The sequence below is a fragment of the Physeter macrocephalus genome, chromosome 16 (genome assembly GCF_002837175.3).
Source record: "Physeter macrocephalus isolate SW-GA chromosome 16, ASM283717v5, whole genome shotgun sequence".
In the NCBI taxonomy this organism is placed as follows: Eukaryota; Metazoa; Chordata; class Mammalia; order Artiodactyla; family Physeteridae; genus Physeter; species Physeter macrocephalus.
In genome coordinates, this window is record NC_041229.1 from 12,575,361 (window position 1) to 12,597,484 (window position 22,124).

Sequence of the window (22,124 nt, forward strand, 5' to 3'; positions counted from 1 at the left end):
AAAAAAAAAAAAAAAAAAAAAATCGCTGTTTCTTCTCAGTCTGAGCTATAGATGGGACTCTCTGGGGCCCCCTGCATTGCCCCTGCACTTCCTGCTGGCCTCACACGGAGGCCCAAAGTGGGCAGCATGATCAGAGGCTATGCTGAAGAGGCGAGGGGCTCAGGCCCGTGCCTGGAATGGGGGCAAAGGGCCAGGTTCCCCAGCAACGCCTCCACTCATAATCTGCTGACCCTAGAAAACAATAAAAATCCAACTTCAAAGGAAAAACTCTGTTAAAGAAACCCAGGGTTCCCATCACTCCTAAATAAGCACAGGTCAGAGAAGCACCTTGGCTGCTATTTTTCTATCAGAACTTTCTTGTGCTCGAGGGGAACACACAGAGACTCCCAGAGCAGCATCCCCTACTTACAGGTAGGGAAACTAAGTCCCAGAGAGGATGAGTGATGAGCTAAAGGTCACACAGGTGATACATGGCAAAGCAGGAACAAAGCCCGAGCTCCGATGCCCGGACTTGACTCTCTACCATAGCCCAGGTCACCTCCAGACCAGCCCCTTCTCTACTCCTTGACCAGCCCTGAGAGGGGAAGAGGTTCAAAGAGGTTTAAGGTTGGTAAGAGACACTTCGCCACCCGCTTCCCGGGACTGAGTGAAGTGGGGGTGAGAAGGGTGGGTTGGAAGAGCAGGAATAGCTACCGAGAGGGGCGTGCGGCCGGGCGCTGGTCCTCCTGCGGGCACACAGACGTCCTTTGTGCAGCTCAGAGGGGCACGTGTGTGGTAAGAAAGCTTAGATGGGAGATGCTATCTCATATCTGTAGAACAACTCTCACTTCTGAGAGCTGCCACAGATACACTCTTGTTTCATTCATGCCTCACAACTTGTTTTACAGATAAGGAAACTGAGGCTGGGTCATGGCACCTGAGCTGGAGGAAAGGAAGTTGGATCTCAGGGCTCTGGCTGCAGGGCTGGTGCGCTGGCCAACACGCATGGGTCTTGGGGTGTGCACTGGGTTTGTTCCTTTCTGTGCAGTGCACTTTCATATCCAGTCCTTATTAGAGTCTCGCCTGCCTGTGAGTTCTACAGGGCCAGGATTCCAGAACTCCTGTTTCACCAGTGAGTACACTGAGGCTCAGAGAGGGCGGGGCTGGTTAATGTCACACAGCCGTCTTCCGCCTCCAGACACCATGCCCTTTCCCTCACCCGGGGTAATGTCACTTCCTCTCCTTCTGGGGCCTGTGTTCCTAAGGCTGGAGGGGCCACTTCTGAGGGAAGGGTGATGGGGAGGGGGGAGACTTTGTCCAACAAAACAACAAAACAAAAGCAAAAGACAGAGGACTGCCTCTAGGGTAGGGAAAGGGCTTTTAAAGAAACAGGGATCTCAACCCCGTTGCTGTGACCTTGAGAGAGTCATTCCTCTTTTCTGACCCCGCTCTCTTTCCCCATAAAATAGGAGAATGGGACTAGATCAGAGAATTTTCAAACATTTTGGCAGGAGAACACTATTTTCAAATAACAGGGATTAATTAATAGTTGACATTTAGTGAGCATTTACTATGCACCAAGCTTTGTATTAAACACTTTATACACAGGACAGCATTTAATCCTCACAACCACCCTATGAGTAGGTGCTCTCATTATCCCCATTTTACAGACGAGGAAACTTGAGGCTCAGAGAGGTTAATCAACTTGCCCAAGGTTACTGATTAGTAAATTGCTGGGTAGAAACTCAAGCCCACGTCTGCCCACCAGCCAAGGCTGACCACACCACAGTATATATTGACATACTATCTCCAAATGAAAACACATACAGAGTCGCCACAGAAACTTGAGGGGGGAAGAAAAAGGCCTTCAGATTTTTCCAGAACTATAAACATCATCTAGTCTCCTTGAATCTGTACCAACCCTAAACACTGGGTCCTGGGAGGAGGGGTCTTTCCACCAACTCCCTCCCCTTCTTCCGGCCATTTCCTGATTGCCTGGAGTCAGTTTCTTTGAGGGCCCTTCACCAAAGCACGCTTCCCACTCCCAAGCGCAGGTGGATAGGACAGTGTGTTGGCCATGAGAGAACGAATTCACAGGTAGGTCTACTCAGGAGACAGCGTATATTCCTAATAGAGGGCCCCTAGATTGGCCATTGGGTCACGTGTGGACACTCTGTCCTTCTGATACTAATACTGGCAAATAGCATTACTGTATGGCAGGCTCTGCTCTAAGTGCCTCACACATGTTGGCTTATTCAATCCTCACAGCAGGGGCTTCCCTGGTGGCGCAGCGGTTAAGAATCCGCCTGCCAATGCAGGGGACACGGGTTCGAGCCCCGGTCCGGGAAGATCCCACATGCCGCGGAGCAACTACGCCAGTGTGCCACAACTACTGAGCCTGCGCTCTAGGGCCCGTGAGCCACAACTACTGAAGCCCATGTGCCTAGAGCCCGTGGTCCGCAACAAGAGAAGCCACTGCAATGAGAAGCCCGCGCACCACAACGAAGAGTGGCTCCCGCTCACTGAAGCTAGAGAAAGCCCGCGCACAGCAGCGAAGACCCAACACAGCCCTAAGTAAATAAATTAATAAATTTATTAAAGAAAAAAACAAGAAAAACCAAAAAAAAAAAAGTTCCTCACTCTCCACAATATTAAAAAAGAAAAACAAACAAAAAAATCCTCACGGCAACTCTAGGAGCCTATCCCTATTATTACCTCCATTTTACAGTCTAGGAAACGGAGCAGAGACATTAAGTAACCAGCCCAAGGTCATATAACTAGTAAGTAGAAAAGTTGGGATTCAAATGCAGACTCTGGCTCCAAAGTCTATGCCCTTAATGCCTCCGCCTTGGTAAGCTGGGGGCAGCAGTGCCCTTCCTAACACATTACAGGAACTGAGAGGTACAGCAACCCCCATCTTTCAAATAATAACCAGTGAGCACAAAGGGTCAGCGTGTGCTCACGGATCTCAGCATCTTAGAGCCGGAAGTGATCTGAGAGACTCTCAAGTTCAGACCCTTCGTCCAGTGCACGAACTCAGGCCTGAAGACGGGAGGTGACTTGCTGACACAGGTTCATGGTAGAGATGAGTCCAGATTCCATCTCTCCTCACATCTCCTCAGCCAAATGAGAAGGTGCAGACTCTTTCTCCAGTTTCCCTGGTAGAAAAACTGAGATGACTAGTCTGTTGGCAGCAGAGGCAGGCCTGAGCCCAGAACCAGAACTCACTCAATGGTCCTTAAGAGCCCAAGCACCCTTATGACACTGAGGGTAAACTGAGTTGGGACAGAGGCAGAGGTCACTAATACCCCACTCAGCCAACCGCCCTCAGGCCTCCAGGGGCCTGAGGGGAGGGGACAGGGACAGGGTGGGAGCAGCCAGCCCAGTGCTACCTCCCTTTGATACCTTGGAGTCCAGAGCAGACATTTCCCAACCGGCTTAACCCTTTTTGGGCACGCTTCCCTTCTCAAGAAAACCTTAATCATCCTCATTTGAATTTCAAATGACCTCTCCCCTCCCCCCACTCCCTACCCCAACAGGCTTTGAGGCAGGGATATGGAAATTCACCCTGCAGTATGGAAATCATTGCCCTATGCAAATTGGGTGCCAGGACCCCATCGTCATAGCAACCACTGGGTTTCCTCTCCTTTTGGCCCCTCTCTGGGCCCTCTGGCTTAGATTTTTTTGTTCCTCTTCCCAGCAGGCAGGTGGGGCACCCCTCACCGAGGTGCCCAACGGGGCCCAGACCTGCCAGGCTTCCTGCCTGCTTCTCTAGTGCAAATCTGGACCCAGATTTGGTCTCACCCAAGCGAGACCAACCGCTGTTTTTTTCTCAGGCTAGCCTAATCCGAGGATGGGCTAGATGGTGGTGAGGAAGTTCTGGAGTCTGGAGGACACAGCGATGCTCCTAGAGGGGGTGACAGGAGAGGAGAGACCTAGAGGGCTTCGGTGGTGCCAGTGATAGGAGATGGAAAGCAGGACACGGAACCTGTATGTAAATGCCATGCAAATTAACACCTATTATTTTTTGAGTCAACAGCACTAGTGCTTTTTGGGGAGATGCCCGCAGCTCTGTTTCCCATGCCCCTAGCTTGACACAAAGGCCTGCCCTCCCTGAGTCTCCCAGGGCCCTGCTGTTACCCAGGAGCTCTCCACAGTCAGCTCTAAGCCCGTGGAGGATCCAGGAGGGGACTGTGAACTGTCCGTGGCCGAAGTCCCTAGAAATGGAATTCAGCCTCCTTTGAGGACTCTGGTCATTCTCTCAGCCTCCCCAGCCCTGTCCTACAAGACCCTCAGGCTCCAATGAGAGGAACGCAGCCCCAGTTGGGATGACCTCATGCTGCTTCCCTTTTAAGGACACGTCTGCCCCTCTTCCCCTTGGCTGTGGGGGGTGGGGAGTGAGAGGATGCAAGGCGAGCTGCACGTGCTTCTCCCCTCAGCAGCTCTTCCTAAGGATGGGTCATCCTGGCAGAGCCCTTCCCTTCCCGAGGGGGAGCCACTAGCAAATGCTGGCAGAGACTCCAACTTCCGTCTCCCCTGCCCCTCCTGTAGTTTCACAAACCCCCCCGACCACCCCAGCCTGCCTTTGATAGAGCCTTGACCAGAAAGGAAGACTGCCAGTGGGTGTACCCCACCGCCAGACTGCCCACCCTGCCCTGAGGGCTTTGAGGTGGGGATTGTGTGAGTCTGTGTGTTTGCGCGTGAGTGTGAGGTGGGCGTGTGTGTGTGTGTGTGTGTGTGTGTGTGTGTGTGTGTGTGTTTGGGAGCGGGGCGGATCGAGTGTAACTGCATTTCAGTTGTCCGGATTGGGGCCGCTCTTCAAGCCGTAAGACGGAACCCTAATTTGGCTGCTCATTTCTTTTCAAATTCTTTTTCCACTTGTTCAGCGTTTTTCCACACCAGGTGTTCATTGCTGTAACTGTTTCTTAAGGAGGAGGGTGGACCCAAGAGACCAAAAGCATTTACTCACAGCTTATGAGGGAGGGGGGCTGCAATTTGGGTGCCTTAGTGAAGGGCTAAGGCCCAGAAGCTACAGCGTTGAGTCTCTGGACGCTGCTCAGGGCCTGTGTGTGTGTGTGTGTGTGTGTGTGTGTGTGTGTGTGTGTGTGTGTTGGTAGTGGGTTGGGGATGGGTGTCGTTTCACCCCTGGCAGCAAAGGATAGCCTGGGACCGACCTCTCCTGCTGGGTCTCCCTATCATTGCCCCCACGGCCCCAACAGTGGAAGTAGGAGGGATGCTAAGAAGGTCATAAGACGTATCCATTGCCCATGGGATGCCAAAGGAAAGGGGCGTTCTTACGCACACTCTTATCCTCTAATGCAGGGCACCTCCAAGTGTGGTCCAACAGCCAGGCTGGTCTGAACTGTTCATTAAGGTCGGAGACCAGATTCGTCCAAACACAGAGAGTAAGAACTTAGAATTGTTCACAGCACCCCAAGTACGTCATTGGTGAGCGCTCCCTGTGGACGCAGTGTAGACAAGTCTGGGCCCTGTTGAATGTGTGTGGTGGGTACGAGCTGCATACCAGTCCTGCACGGTGGGACTGTGGACGGCTCTGTGACAGACTGGAAGTAAAACGACCGGTCCTGCAGCCCACGTTGTTTGAAGCGGTGCCCTAAGTAAGGAATGACCGCTGATGAAACCAAGCGGAACTCCAGATGGTAAAAGAGAGCACACAGATGCGGCCCCCACCCAGCCCCCTCGTTTTGTTCCCTCTTAGGCTGGAGAGAAAAGGAGGTCCATGTTCTTCTGGGGGCTGCAGAGATGGCAGCTGGGGTGGGGAAGGTGGCCTTCCTTAAAGAGATCTCCAAAAGGAAGAGGGACGGGTGCCAGGCAGGACTTGGCTCATTCATCTGCACTGGTGTTAAGGTTTAACATAATTTTATATTTACAAACATACCTGCTACCCAGAGGCAAGTATTAATTTAGTCCATATGGACTGTCACCCCTATTGAGATTGCAATATACACACTCCTAAACACACTCATATATAGTGTGTTTAGACAAGGAATGCTGGTGTTTTGGACCTTATGATGCTGAGCATGTTCTGCACTGGTGCTAATGTTTAACATAATTTTATATTTACAAACATACCTGCTACCCAGAGGCAAGTATTAATTTAGTCCATATGGACTGTCACCCCTATTGAGATTGCAATATACACACTCCTAAACACACTCATATATAGTGTGTTTAGACTTTAAAGTATCTTGACTCATTTCTGGACATGAATGTGTTATAAACCTCCTGATTTCAAACAACATATAAAAAAACACTGCTATTAAAAACACCTCACAACACTTTCATCTGAGCAGCATGGTCCTGCCCTGTGGGGTTGGGTTTGGGACTATATGGGTGAGAAATTGTGGCACAGGTAGTTGCTCTTTTATTTGCAGAGGTTCTCTGTGTGCTAGAGGCAGGCACCTCCTGACACCACAGGCTGCTCTCCCGAGACCTCTGGCACACAGCCACAGTATGAGGCCTGGATGGTGAATTAGTACCTCCTCATCTCCCTGCACAGAAACTGGAAACATGGTGAGATGGAAGCCACTCTGGTTTGAGAAGGCCAGAACCAGGGGCAAGGGGCTTATGCTGCAGCATGAGGGTTGTAGACAAGAGATGAGAAAGGACTTCCTGACCCTGAGAATTGTGTCCTACAAGAATAGGTGGCCAAGAGAAATTGTGGGGTTAGCTTTTCTTAAGGATGGACGATAAATGAGGGGAAAATAGCTCTAAGAACAAGATCCTTTATTTTCCAGGGATGGTTTTGAAATGTCTTCAAAGGAAGAGAGAGGTATGGACAACATATCCTCTCAGAATCCAGGGATTCATATCAGCTCCCCTTAGACATCTGGAGAGGCTGTGGCTTCCTTTTTCTCCTCCAGAGAGGTAAGGGCGAGAGTGGGTACAGACCAAGGCACAGGACCAGAGTCACCAGGCTTGAATCCTAGAGCCCACCCAGCTCATTCTCTTCACTTTACTCCCCCAAGCCCTCTCCCCCTCCATATTATGACAAGGAAACTCGAGTCTAAGGCACAAGCAGACTTGTCCCACACTGCTCAGTGACAGAGCTTTGTCTTGTCTCCTGAACATTTCCGATAATTATCAACCTAGTGATGGACTGTATTTGTATGGTGACATACACTTTGCAAAGTGCTTTCACACCCACTCTGTCATTTAATCATAGAAGGGTGTGTGTGTGTGTGTGTGTGTGTGTGTGTGTGTGTGTGTGCGCGTGCGTGCACCCATGTGTCTCATTTAGAAAGAGCTGTCAATAGGTGTGTGTGTGTGTGTGTGTGTGTGTGTGTGTGCGCGTGCGTGCACCCATGTGTCTCATTTAGAAAGAGCTGTCAATAGGAGACTGTTCTGCACCTTCCCCCAAGTCTCACCTCACCCCAGGTACTTCCTAGACTTCTCTCGTCCTCTCTGTCATTGAAAGAATAGTTTTATTCCATAAACATTTGGGTTAAAACCCACACACATCTCTAGAGCCTTCTGCCTATTTCTGCCTGGAAATAGGCAGTCGCAGTGAGACGTAGTTCCTTTATCCTTGGCTCTTTTCTTGGGGACTCAGTAGGGTGGAGATGGCGAGGTCCCAGGAATGAACTGACCAAGAGGGGCTTTCTCTTCTTGGGTCAGTTACTCATTATTCCTTTGGGGCTTAAGGAGAATCACTGACCTCTCTGGGCTCCCCTATATAATCGTGTCCATTCCATCTTAAAACCATGCAGAAAGTTGCCAGATTTAAGTGAGGAGACTTTCTGCAAAGGGTCCCCACACAGCTAACTCCCCTGGATGGTCCTTCCGGACGGTGGGACACGGTGAGCCATTTCACCTCTCAGGCAACTGAAGCAAAGAAGAAAGGCAGCAGGAAGGGATGCCTGACAGAGTCCAGTCCCCACCCCCTTACTTCTTGCTCCCCTTGTCCTCCCCTGGGCTCCCCTCGTGGAGCCCTTCCTTTCCAGATCTCTGAGCAGGACAAGGGTCCTAAGGCATCTGCTCCACTGTCATGTGGGCCTGCAACCCCCGACTCCACCAATGACAACTGAGCCTGCAGAATGCGGGGAGCCGGGGCTGGTGTGTTGGTGAGGTTGGCTCAGGATGAGAGAAGAGATGGAGACAGTTCTCTCCAAGGCCAGATTCTCACCCTCCACAGTTCACCAAAGGGAGTGAGTGGACCCCAGCTCTGTCCCTCTCTTCCCCAGCAAGCACATTTTGGCACCAGACAAGGCTTCTGCCTCTTGGATGAGACCAGCCCCCCAGCAGGGGCTTGGCTCTCCTCTGGCCAAGGAGGAGACACCTGCCATAATTTCGGCATCTCCCTGATGCTGCCACTCTCTTGTGTCCTCTGTCCCTGGTTTCCTGTGCTGGTCCCGTCTTCCCACCACCATCTCTGGGTAAATAGTCACTAGAAAGACCCAAGTTTAATTCTGTCATTTGCTAGATACAGAATCTTGGGGAAATCAGCTAACCAGCCTCAATTGCCCCGTCTGCGAAGTGGGATGGTGCCATCTAGGCTCACAGAATTGTTGTAAAGTCCAAGTGCACTGTTTGAACGTGCTCTTCCAAACACAAGTTGGCCCTGTGATCCACTCCACCATGAAGCCCTGGAGGAAAGCTCCTGGAAGACAAGGACTGTTTCGTCATCTTTCTGAGCCCAGGGTCTGACACAAGCAAGGACTGCCAGCGAGGTCAGAGAAGAGGACGGAGCCTGAACAGAGCAAGGCAGCTGGAGGTGTCAGAGGAGAGCGGGCTGAGAGGGACGGTGGAAGGAGGGGATATAGGGGCTGAGGGAGGTGACGGGGTAGACGGGCAGAGCTCAGGGCTGAGGAAGTCCCCACACAGATGCATGGTGTGGGAACTGACGGCAGAGAATTTGGAAAAGCAGAACTGCATACACATCTTTAAAAATTCAGCCCTTAGAGACTCTCCAGCCCCATACCCTCCTTAATGGGGAGGAAAATAAATGTCTGGGTGGGAAAACATTTGCCCAATAATCGGCAAGGAGTTAATAATAGCCTGGAGTCAGGACTGAGTTTGATTACTGATTAGAAGCTGTGTGGGGGCTTCCCTGGTGGTGCAGTGGTTGCGCGTCCGCCTGCCGATGCAGGGGAACCGGGTTCGCGCCCGGGTGTGGGAGGATCCCGCGTGCCGCGGAGCGGCTGGGCCCGTGAGCCATGGCCGCTGGGCCTGCGCGTCCGGAGCCTGTGCTCCGCAACGGGAGAGGCCACGACAGAGGAAGGCCCGCATACCACAAAAAAAGAAGCTGTGTGATCCTGGGCTAGTTAGTTTCTCATTTTGAGCCACAATTTCCTCATTGATAAAAATGGCAATTGTAAGAATTAAATGAGGTAATGCATGTACAGTTGGCTCCATGTGCCTGGGTATGGGAAGGAGCCTCCGTGGATGTGACTGGCCTTTCCCTTCTTCCCCCCAAGCACACCGTATTTGTCCTCCCCTGTGTAGGAGGTTACACTGTGACCAGAGAGGTCAAAAGTCATAGGGTTATCTGCTTGGGTGCTTGGGGTTGGGCAGTTATGGAGCTGGGAGCTTTTGAAATGTGGGTAAGGCTATGTTCTTATCAACCACTCAGTTGAGAACCAGAAAAAAAAAACCGGTGTCAGCCTCAAGAAGGGATGAAAAGTAAAAACGGGGAGTACAGGGAAAGATAGAAAAGCTGATAGTTCAGAAATCTAGAAACAGCTTGGCTTCAGTCTTCTGCGGGGTGTGGAAACGACACTGGCCAGGGCATCGGGAGCCTTCTCTGGTCCCGAGCGCCGTCACAAAGACACTGAATTTATCCTCTATCCACCCATGCCTCGGCTTCCTCACAGACCGAAGGAAAGGAAAGGATGAGCTAGCTGCCCTGCCAGGTCTCTACCAACCGGGAGGTCTGTGTCTGGACTAGAGAACGCTCTCCTTTGCAGTCCTGGCCAGCGTGGAGGGGAAATTCACTTCCCTTTCCCAGCTCCCACCTTGTGCACCTTGGGGATTTCACGCAACACAGAGGGCGCTCTCAGTGAGCTGGGGCTTTCTAAGTCACCTTTGTTTATAGTTTCTTTAAAACCCAGAGACAAACCACCCCTTAATTCAGCCACTGTTGGAAGGGGAATCTGCCTTTTAAAAATCCAAAGGAAGCCATTAAACCAAGTTGGTAATCACTGTGACTCATGATAGGCTTTCTTCTGTAAAAAATGAGTCAGAATGACTTCCCAGGAAGTTTGGTTACTTTAATTAGCTGCCTCTTTTTTTCTTGCCCTTAAAAACATGCAGTAATTTGACAGTCACCTAAGTAAGCATGCTACCAGCCACCAAGCTGAGCCGCTAGAAGTGAAGGATCTGGGAATGGAGGCGTTCTGACAGCATGAACTAAAGGGTCTCCTTGGAGTTGAGGAGGACCCACACAGAATCTTTCCCTGAATGGTGGAAGGAACAAAATCAACCTGTAGGGTTGACCCACTTGGCCTGAGTGAAGGGCAGAAGGGCGCCCCAGCTGCCTGCAGCCCCAGAACACTTAGCAGCAAGTCTCGTTGTGTATATTACAGAATCACAGAATCTTAATGATGCCATTAGAGGAAATGATGACCGCAGCTGTCATGTGCCAAGCACTGTGCTAAGGGCTTTAAATATCTCAGCTAACTCTCAACCCGCTCTCTAAGATGGACGTTAATTGTCCTCTTTAGAAGAGATGAGGCTAAATTAACTCGTCAGATCATATAACCAGTAAGCAGCAGAGCTGTGATTTTTTACCCCAGGTCTGTTTGATTCTAAATCCATACTCTTCAAAGGTCATCTCTTCCTGCCTCCTAGGGAAGCAAAGTGGCTGGTCCAAGGTCACATTTTGAACTGGCAGACACTGAGATGACACTCGTATTCTGAAAGTCCCAGTTTATGTTCAGACTCTTTCTCCTTCAACCTAGTCTGTGCAAGCTCCCACAGTCCCAGACAGGAGGCCAGAACTTGCTGAGATTGCCTGTAATGCCTTAACCTTCCTAATCCCCACCTAGGTTCCGAACTCCCTCTGTCTCCTGGATCGCTTTTCAGGGTTTCGTGTAGGTCCTTCTCACTTCTGACACAGTTGCCTTGACTTGGTTCCGTAACTAATAACAGAGCACCAGAGCTATCCTGCTAAGTGTGGTCTTCCACCCACATGGACACTCTCTTAGCTGTGTCACCACATACCTGGGGCAATATACCTGGCCCAGGTGAGCAGAGTTGGCTCTAGTCAGCCTGCTACTGGGAAAGGGTGACTCAACTTCTGAATCAAGGCTTCTGGACTCTGGTTTTTCTCTAGGGAAGAGTTCAGAGCAGAGATGTACCTATTACTACTCATCAGGTGAACTGATATGAAAGCCTTGCTGGAGTTCTGGAGATTAAAGGGAATTTTCTTCACAACTGGGGAGAACAGATACCCCACTCCACAGACCTTTAGTAAAACATAATCAGCTAATAAATCAATTGACAAATGGTTGCAATTGGCCCACCCTCTCCAAGCATAACTGTTCCCAGACACAAAGCAAAATATAAAACATGTACCACTACCCGTGTAAACAGACAGTTTCAATACTAAATTGAGGGCAGAGGGGCAGAAAAGTTTATGGTAAATGTATCCTGCAGATGCCTCCACAAGACCCCCAATTATCATGTCCCTGATCTTGAGTCTTTTAGCTTCAAGAATGGAACTAGACCTCACCTGAAGACTTGGGAAAAGATTTTAGCTGTGGGGGACATCGATCCTCTTCCACTTTTAATTTCTATGCCTCTAATGATCCAGATGAAAGACTAATTGAGGTCTTGTTGGGATACTATTAAAGTTATTTGGTGGTGTTACAATTTATGCTCATCTTTCTTTAAGCTCTTTTTAATTATATGGAGCTTTCAATGCAAGGTTTGGACTATGGAGTTAAAAGCAGAGAGCTATGAAACTTTCTTCTCAATTCTTTCCTGTCCTCTTCCTTCTATTCACACAGCAAAGTCATCTACAGGCACCAAGCCCTCCTTTCTGCGTCTATTTGCCACCCACATGCATGTAATTTGGGAGAGGAACACTTGTACATGGGCCTCTTTGATTAGTTCCTTGAGTAGGATTATTGAGAAATCTGGGGCTAAAAGGCCTTAGTTCCCATCTACCAGAGACACATTCTACCTTCCGTCAGTCAGTAGAAGCTGGGAACACAGCCTGCTGCTTCTAGGGGTCTTGAAAAAAAATGGTACTGATGAACCTAGTTGCAGGACAGGAATAAAGAGGTAGACACAGAGAATGGACTTGAGGACATGGGGTGAGAGGGCAAAGCTAGGGCGAAGTGAGAATAGCATCGACATATATACACTATCGAATGTAAAAATAGTTGGCTGGTGGGAAGCAGCCGCATAGCACAGGGAGATGGGCTGGGTGCTTTGTGACCACCTAGAGCGGTGGGATAGGGAGGGTGGGAGGGAGGCTCAAGAGGGAGGGGATATGGGGACACATGTATGCACATGGCTGATTCGCTTTGTTGTGCAACAGAAACTAACGGTATTGTGAAGCAATTATACTGCAATAAAGATCTATTTTGAAAAATAGTAAAAAAAACAAAAAGCAAAAAAACAAATGTTACTTAAAAGTGGAAAAAAAAAACCACAAAACAGTGAATCTCCTCCCTAACTTCTTGTTTGTTTCTAAGGGTCTGGCCCTTTCCTAGCCTAGTTTCAGAGGCTTTGTTCCACTGTAGACCAATGTCTACTGTTCAAAGGCTCCAGGGTCATACCCCCTGTCTCTAGGGAATCCCTTCATTTCCTAAGACCCAGCCTTTGGGTCTGATTGGCTGAAAGACCAAGCCAGAAGAGATATCACATTATTCCATTATTCGATGAATCCCAGTAACTCTGTCCTGCCCTTGCTTTTCTGTTTCATTTCCCAGAAGAGAAGACCCTTACCTGTCTCCACCTGGCTGAGAGCACTTCGAGCAACTGTAGAATCTGCTACATCCCCACTCATCTTGATATCTGCAGGGAAAACACAACTGAGTTTAGTAACAGGTCACAATTTTTCTCGCTATGACATATGTGGCTTTAACTAAACAGCGAAGATGAACGTGTAATCACAACAAGCATCAGACTTTCAAATTCCTGATCCCTAAACATACAACTATTAGAATATTCATAAGCTCGGGGCACATAGCCCCTCCTCCCAGACTTGCCTCCTTTCCCCCTTTCTCCAGTGCTACTGCAGGGTCTCTCCCTTTTGCATCATTCATTGCCACTTCCTTCTATCACCAGGTTCAGTTGGTAAAAATTTAACAAGGGGAAGGGTACAGCGGAGGGTGGGGAATGGGGGAGAATGCTTCTCATTCTCCATCCTCATTTCCTTTGGGATTTGGGGAATGTCTGTTATTTTTTAAAGTAGCATAAGAAATATCCATCTCCCGTCCTCCCCCTCATAATAACTCTACCTTGGGAGGTAAGAGTACCCTTGAACCAAGGCTTGCCCTCTTCATCTTTTTTAGCCAATCCTGCCTCTATTCTCTGCCTGATTCTCAGAGGTCAGTCCACTGTCTGGTGATCAAACCCTAGTTCCTGCGTGGCCCTCCTTGGGAACCCTTACCTTCTCTCCTACTCCTTCAACGTTCTCAGTAAGAAAGGGATGGCAGGCAGGTCAGTGCCCCGCGGAGACAGAAAACCTACACAAGGCCCCCTGTCTCAGCCCCCAAGTGCTGCGGGTCTGGCCTCTTTGCCCTGCTTCATTTCAATAAATTAAACATTTACCCACAACAGACAGCTGCCACTGCCTAAGAGGCCCCTAAGTCTCCTCAAGGGTCAGCAAAGAGAAGGAAAGAGACAACTTTGAGCTAACTCACTCTCAGCTCCTCTCCTTATGAAACCACCCAAATACTGAAGCCCTTAAAGACAGAAGAATATTTTATTCAAATCATGTTGACCCCCCCACACACACCCCTTCTCTGGGGCAGCACTTTAACTCTTTCAAACCAGATAAAGTCTTGGCGAGCCAATTTGCATACCCGGCTCCCCAGCCAATCCCGGGTAAGCAGGCCATCTTAATTTGCTCCACGTAATCGGGCAGTTGACAGTCTGGATGCTTGAGGTCTGGAGATGATCAGGATGAGGGAGAAGGGTGGACCTCCACCCCAGGAAAAGCAGGAAGAAACCGACTTTTATTTCTTCTTCTTCTTCTCTTTTTTTTTTTTTTTTTTTTTTTAGGGCAATGATGTGTGTGGCTCTGGCAGAGATTTAAAGTGTGGTCCCAGGGGGTGTAGTGACTGCAATGCAGGAGGGGTGACTGCCATGCCAAGCAAGACAGAGATGGGGAGTCCCGAGGTTCTCCAGCCCTTGGAACACCCCAGGAGCAGGGGAGGGAGTAAGCAACCTTGGGAGCCACTATAGTTTGAGGAATAGTTTTGAGACCGGTCAAAGTGATGACTCCCAGGTAAATACTTGGAGCTCCATACAGACCTCCCCAGACATCCACACTGTCCTGTGTGGTTACAGACCTCTAGGGGAAACCCTGCAGCCACACTTGCCACCCCTCTCAGTGCACTACGTTTAAGAAGGCATTTCTCCAGCCTAACCAAAGTCCTTCCTGCTGCAGTTTGAAACATTTTGTGCAGTCTGTCATGCATGAATATGCAGAGTAACTAGTGTGGGCCACCTGGACACGTCTGCAAAGGGCTTCCGCTACTCCACGCTTTCTGCTCCAGTGGGGAAATGGCCTTAGCTTCGTCCCATCCATGAAGTCCCACGCTGGAGCTGGGCATTGCCTACTCCAGATCGGCTCAGTCACACTTCCCCATAGGGATCCTTCAACAGTGCTGAGAAAACATCAGAGACTGCGAGGAAGGGGCGGGAGGGGGTGAGTGCTCACCCTCAGTGGGCTTTTAAACCTGTTTCAGTAGCGCCAGGAATTCAGAGCGTGGGTTTTGACAGCAGACAGACCTGGATTTAATCCCAGTGCTATCCTAACTAGCACAGGGGGACCCTGGCCACATATTTGAACCTCAGTTTTCTCAGCTAAAAAATAAAATGAGAAAAATGATACTTCCCAGAGTTACAGTGAGGAGCAAATAAGATACTGAATGAAAACTGCCTGGCACAGTTCCTGGCACAAAGGAAGCACGTGATAAATGAATTAACCAAACAGATACTTAGGCTTCGATTGGAGTCCCCTTCTCCCATTACAGTAAACAGCTTTGGTTTTTCTGTCTAAGCAATATCATAATTTGTCCTTTACCTGGGAAGCCATCTGCATTCTCCAAATTCTGACTTCATGGGAAAAATGCTCACGGGGACAAGAAGAGTTTAAGAGGTAGTGAGGGTGGGATGATGACCAGGTGTTCTGAATCAACTTATTTCAAACATCTGACGTTTAAGAAGGGTAACTTTTTAGCTAAACCATAATTCCATGCCTGAAACCCAAACACTCCTCCAACACCCATTCCCTGCACCACCTTTAACTCTACCCAAAAGCCATCTCTCTGATGTTTTAAATTAGCATAAAAAAAGGTAGTCCTAATCATGTCTAAAAATAACTTTTGAAGGAGTCAAAGGCTCCACACTCTGCCAGGACATCTACTCATTGGATGTACCCATGATGGGAGCAACATTGTGACACTTTGGGGTTGGACGGGGATTTGAGTCTGAATGGAGGGTCAGGCTGTGGGAGGATCTGTAAAACCTCTTAACTCCCATAGAATGCTAAGACACTGGGAACCTGTTCCTGTTGGGTAGGAGGCCGAGGCTGATGGGCGGTACGAGCTCTTGGGTCTCAGCCTAAAAATGGGTCAACACTGAAACTCGCCGAGACGCCGTAATCCTTCGCCTGGTGGACAGCACTTGCCGGGGGTGAGTGAGAGAGGTGTGGGGTGCGGTCAGGCTTCTCCGCTGTTCTAATCTCAGCTGGCAACTGAGGAGGCTTCTTGCCATCACTCCCTTCCCTGGGGAGGCTCAGCTGCTCCGTGTAAGAACCCAGATACCAGACGCAGCGCCTCATCTGCTTCACCGGCGCTGTCACCCTCTGAAGCGGGAGCGAAATGTTGGCCGCTGGCTTTGCCCTCCCTGTGCCTTGGCATGACCCAGCAGCGGCCCCTCCTTACACATCTGTGACCCAGCATGCGTGTGTGAACCTGCAGGAGCAAAGTCCAAGGGGCAGCGCTTCCCCAGGCTGCCGGCTGAGGGTCCACAGTGTCCTGGACCTCCTGGGTCCAGGCTGTGCCAGGAAAGCAAGAGGCCCACTACTCTCTCTCCTACTGCGCGTGTTCATCTCTTCGGAAGGGACTGGAGCTCCCTCCTGACTTCTCCTCCCACACCCACTGCTGCAGGCACTTCTACCAGAGGGAATTCAAGGGGCCCAGTGGTCCTGCTTCTGAGCTAGCCAGGGCTCCAACTCTCCCCTGGAGGAGAGGCCTCTTGCCTCTTCTTCAAGAGAAATGCACTTCCTCTCAAGAGACCTTCCAGCCCCATGGTCCTGAGCTGCGACTGGTATCAGTCTGTGAGACTTGACCTGCTTTCCCAACGCTGATAGGGAACAGCTCACGGTGAGGAAAAGGGCAAAAAAGAGATACTCTGGGACTAACCAGGTGACCCCTCTGGCTGGTTTCCCACTGTTTCCTCCGTCTCTTCTCTCCGTCCGGAGCTTTCTTTCTGACTCTTGTCTACCCGCATTGGGCCTGGGAGGGAGGAGCCCCTCCTTCGCCAGGGTGCCCCTGTGTCTGGTGACCTCATGCCTGCTCAGGCGTCTGTGCTCCCACGTGAGGGGTGTTCTACAGAATACAGCGTGCTGAGGTCCCAGGCCAACCTGAATCACGGCTGGTGCCCAGGTTATCAGAGCAAAAAGATGGGCTGACTCAGGGGCCGCAGTGCTCGTGGAGCTGCTGAGTGGGGGACCTTACACACTACTTTGTGTGCCCCTGCTCCCCCCCATCCCCCGCAAAGTGTTGCAGTAGATCAATGGAGGCGGAATCCCCAAGGGCCTAGGACTGGGGCTTTACATGGCAAGTGCTGTTTATAATGCATCCGCAGGACACAGGATCACTGGGAGGGGAAAAATAGGGCTCAAAAGAGATCAGATTTCCACAGAGAGGATCCTGGACTGAGAGACCCTAGAGAGGGCTCCACAGGGAGACACTCCCTAGACGGATCCTCCCTCAGAGACCCCACAGCAGGGCCCTCGATGAAAGACCTTACAAAGGTGACCCCAGACTAAAAAGCCCACTGAGAAGACCCAGCAAAGGGAGCCCTCAAATGGAGACCTAGTTAGAGAGGCCCCACAGAAAGTCCCAAACTGAGCGATCCCTTTGAGGTCTCCAAAGGGGAACCAGACACCACAGAGGGGCCAGGAAACCCCACAGGGAGGCCAGACAGCCCTGAGGGGAGACAGACCACAGAAGCGGGCTGGGGAGCAGTGGCAAAAGCAAACGTAGAGAGATGACTCAGGTCACCCACCCCAGGTAGACAGGTGGGCGGAGAACCCACCTGAGGAGTCAGAGCACCCTGGGCTTAGCTCAATCACCCCCTTTGTGTCTGCCTGCAGGGCACAGGGCTGGGGGAGGTGCCCGGGCTTCTGAAAAGCTTCAGCCTGGAGCTTCCTCCCAGGCCACGCATGGAGGGCTTGGCCTCCTCACCTCAACCTCACCCTCTCTTTCCTGCTCTGGGCTAGATCCTCTTAGCCCCCAGGCGGCCTCCCTGCTGGGTCCCAGCTGCCCCGCCTCTTCCCACTTCCCCCAGAGCAGGAGCCTCCAGTAGACAGTGAGGTGGAAAACCCCCAGGAAGTCTCTGATCTTGGTCCTAAAGAACTTCCCGCTGCGGGGGTGCCTTCAAGCCTTGCTCGCATGCACACCCAGGCCTTCTTGGTGGAAAGTGGAGGAAGGAGACCCCGGGATCTGCCCCCAGCTCTGTCCAGCTCCACGTTGGTGCTACAAGGTCTGAAAATGGACTTTCCCCAACCATTGGACGGTACCCCGTTGGATGATTCTGTCCGCCACACCGAGCCCTGCCTGCCATGTCCTGGCACCTGGGGATCCGCTCAGAGTTAACACCTCACCGTCTGCTGGTTTTCACTCAGCCCCACCAGGACTGCGTCTGGGAAACTGGGTCTCCCCTGTGCACCCACTGCTGCTGGCTTTCAAGGATAGGCGGCTCCAGGAAGGGCCAAAGCCTCCAGCCTGCCCTGCTCCTTGGGGTATAGGTCACGAGAATTGACTCTCTCACTCTTCCTCCAGAAAGGAGAGCAGGTAACAAAATTCCCGTCAACAGCCCTGAAGTCCTTAAGGAAGGTCATTCATTGGGTGTTGCCCCCTTTAAGAGGCAAGTTGCTGGTTTGAAATGGCCAAATCAGGCTCAGCTTTCCCCACGTCGAGTCCGTCTCTGCTCAGGCCCTCAGACCTCCAGAAGGCCCACCCTGACACCAAGTCCAACCTCCAGGATTAGTAGTTCCGGTCCTTGCCCGGCTGTGGAAGGAGGGATCAGCAGGGCGAATGGAGGGGTCTTGGTCCACTCCATGCCCATAGACCTTTCACGCAGGGAAACTGACTCCCGGAAAAGCATTTCCATGGCCTACGTTCCCACCCCTGAGGAGACGAGGGCTTGGTATCTAAATCCACGGGCCATGGAACACAGAGGATGTATCTCTCACTGCCCACCCCCCCCAGACACAGAGATGGAAACGCTTTCCCACAGGGTCCTGTGCTCCTCCTGTGGGGTCCCACAGGGCTCCCGCTCAGCCCCTGCACACGGACTCCCCAGCCCCGCCACGCGCCAGCCTACAGCACTGCCTAGACTCACGGAGCAGGGGAGCAGGTACACCTTCACGGGTGGGGTCTGCTCCACCTCCTCTCCCAACACACATGGGGACAGGTAGACTCACCTCTGATACACACGGACACATGCTTCCCTAGGCCCTAATCAATGCATGTGCACCATGGCACCTGCCCCAGGTGTGCCTCTGTAAATGCCCAGCCCCACTCACTTTTCCTGGGCACCCCCTAGACCTTACAAATATCCAGTCTCCCTATACTTCACGTAAATGCCTGGGACACCAAGCACGCAACATGTGGATACACGTATTTCCCTCACTTCTGCACTCCAAGGTCCACACCCCTGGCTGAGCAGTGAGCCACCCTTCTGCAACCAGTGAACAGGGCAACTTCCCCGAGACTACCACCGCTCAGCACGCCCAGGTCCACACGGCTGCGGCTCTCCAGATGCCAGCGCTCTCCAGAGGCGATGCTTCAGAAGCCCTCCCACCCTCCACCGTAGCCCCTACCTTCATTCTTCCCCAAAGTCCCCCAGACGGACGCTGCGCCCGCCCGCTCGGGGGACCCGCTATCCACACTGCCCTCTCCTGGCCGCTGGGGAACAAGACCCCCCCCCCCCGAGAGCGGCGCCCCTGTGCTTCTCCCCTGCCCAAGCGCACTGACACCTGTCAGAGCTCGCGCCCTCCGCCCCTCACCTGGGTGCATGGGTTCCAGATTCACCATCCTGCCCCAGGCGGGGCCAAAGCCAGCTTCCCCCCAGGCCCCTCGCGTCTGCCCCAGCCGGGCCCCCGGGGAAGCCAGGGTCTCCTTCCTCCCGCCCCCGGCCGCCGCTGCCGCCGCGGGAGCCGCCGCCGGAGCCGTGGCCGCAGCCGTCGCGCGCTCCGCTGCTCCCTCCCGCCCACCCGGGCAGCACTCGGCGCGGCGGGATTGCCACACTCCCCAGGTGAGCAAGCGGCGCGGCGGGGCGGGGGCCGCGGGCCACGCCCCCTGGCAGGGCCCCCGCGCCTGGGCCCCGGCCCAGGCAAAGCAGCGATTTGCATTCGGGGAGCCGGGGGCCGGGGGAGGGGGCAGGCGGTGCTGCCGGGGCGGGTCCTGACCCTGCGGAACACCTGTCCGCACCGGACCCTCCAACGGCCTCTCCCCACAGCTCCCGGCCCGCCAGCTTGCCCTACTGAGGAACCCCTGGCAGATTAACCAGCGGGGGTTGGGGGGGGCGGGCTGAGCTTCCGTCTGGACAGACTCCCCAGCTCTGCGAGGAGCTCTGGAAGTGTTTGGAGAAGCCGCGGGAGTGCGCTGGGAAGAATCTGGTGTTGGAATCCTACCTCTCTGCCGCTTACCGGCTGTGTGACATGAGACAAGGCTCATCACCTCCCAGAACTCAGTTTACTCATCCGTAAAACGGGGCAGGTGTTAATCTTGACTGGCATCTATCTATCTGAAGTTAGCAGGTGGTCAAGCTCACCTAGGCCCCCCGTGCATCCTCACCACATCCTGGGACCTAGATGGGGCCCAGCTAATTATCACATTTTCTGGGTGAAGATAGTGTCTCTTGCCTGCCCTACCAGGTCCCAGGTTGCTGCGAGGCTCTATGAGAGTATGATGTGAAAGCTATTTACTAGTGTCAGGGGCTGTGGGAACAGCCACCTCCTCATTTACAGAGCTGGGAAGTGACTTGTCCAAAGGCACACAATTCCCTAGTGATGGAAGGAACCTGGCTGGGACCAGGTCTCTGGACTCCCACTCCAGTGCTCTCTGCAGCACCCATCATAGACTCGTCACCTGAGCTCCCCCCACCCTTCTCCTCCACTCTTCAGGTCCCAGAAAGAGGTGCCAAGGTGAAGAGACCACCTGCGTATAAGCCTTGAAAGCCGTGTGCCCACAGCAGGACAGACCTCGCCTTTCTTTCCAGACAGTTCTCCCTATCAACCTGCTTACAGAACAAGTCCTGGGCTTTTCTGCCTCTATGCCTTGTTTGCACTGTTCTTTCCAGTTGGTATGTCCACCCACCATCCACGCCAATAATCCCCATTATAATATCCAGCATTTTTTGAGCTTTCAGTGCATCAGGCACTGTGCTAACCAACACTTGAAAGGCACCTGATCTTGTTTAGTTCTCATAACAACTCGTAAACTGGACTCCTTATTTCCATTTTACAGATGGGAAAAATGAGGCTTAGAGAGTTCAGTGTGCCCAAAGTTACCCTTCCAGTAAGTATCAGGGCTCCTATTCTAAAGCTCTGCACTCTACTCCCTTCGTGCACAATTCAAATGCCACCTCCTTTCTGAAGCTGGAAGTGAACTGATCTAATTATTAAATTACCATAACATTTCAATGTTCTTAATAGCCCTGTGGCTCGCTCTGCAGAACTTTTCTTATCCTACCTCCTGGCTGTTAACTGATTGGCTGCCCTCACAGCACCAAACACAGTGCAGGGTACACAACAGGTGTCAGAAAGGGCCCAGTGGGTGCCACAGTGGCCCAGGAGGGAAAGTGTTTAACAAGTGCTTCTTCGGGTCCACACAAACCACTCTGCCCCAATCGCACCATCCTTTCTTCCCCTCACTCTTGGCAAGAAGGGAGGAGACTTTCTTCCTGTTTCTTCTGGCTGAGGAAAGAGATCAGTAGCTTTTTGGAGGCCTAGTGAACCCAGAGACACGCCCCCCACACCTTGGCACACTGCCAGACTGTCCCTTCCTTCCCTCCTCTTTCCTCTACTTTCCCTCCCTTCCTCCACTTCAGGTTTGGCCCCAAGCCTGAGTCCATTTCTTATCTACAACTGCACTTCACCTACCATCATCCTAGAAAAATGCCTGCACGTAGTTTATATACCCCTGTGCTCTTGTGATTTCCATATCTCTATTTGCATAGCATTTGTATAGCCATGTTCCCCAAGGGTCTGATTCTCTGACCACCAGTATCTGGAACCTGTTTCTCTTTTCCATGTGCAAAGTTACATTTCTTTTCTGGGCTTTAGTTTTCCAGAAGCCAGAGGAGCATGTACCTAATGATTTCTAAGGGTCTTCCAGCTCTAGGAGCCTAGGATACTGGGGTCCTGGGGATGCGGGTGGGGGTGGAACCCTTGGGGATGGGGCCCATTGGGGAAGAGATGGGGTGTTACAGCTTCACAGTTGGAAGGACAGTTTGGGGTTCCGGACCAGGGGAGGGGGTGATTGGGGGAAGGATGGGAAGGTGAGAGGGGTGGGTGAAAGGTAGCAGACAGGACCTCACCTTCATTCATTTACTCATTCATTCAATCCATATTGATTGAATGCTTCCTATAGGCCAAGAAAGTGCTACATGCTGGGCATGTACCTTTTTATTTAGTCAGCACACCTTTAGGAGGAACATACAATTTTTAGGTTCCTTTTATAGATGAGGAAACTGAGGTTCAGGGTGGTTAA

At 51.8% G+C, this 22,124-nt stretch overlaps 1 protein-coding gene across 5 annotated transcripts in view; it reads right to left on the reverse strand.

The window, feature by feature from the left end:
* The window catches only part of POU2F3 (POU class 2 homeobox 3), an 86,814-nt gene extending 67,243 nt beyond the window's left edge, over positions 1–19,571 (reverse strand). For 2 of the 5 annotated variants that reach the window (XM_024131325.2, XM_024131324.3), the window contains exons 1-2: positions 19,418–19,571; positions 12,895–12,963 (exon numbers count right to left, since the gene is read on the reverse strand). In XM_024131325.2, the coding sequence (XP_023987093.1) occupies positions 12,895–12,963; positions 19,418–19,445 (97 nt within the window). In that variant the 5' untranslated portion in view covers positions 19,446–19,571. Of the gene's footprint in view, positions 1–12,894; positions 12,964–19,417 lie in introns of those variants that run through there. The other 3 variants (XM_024131326.3, XM_024131328.2, XM_055091532.1) reach the window with 2 other exon arrangements.
* Positions 19,572–22,124: the final 2,553 nt, after the last annotated feature.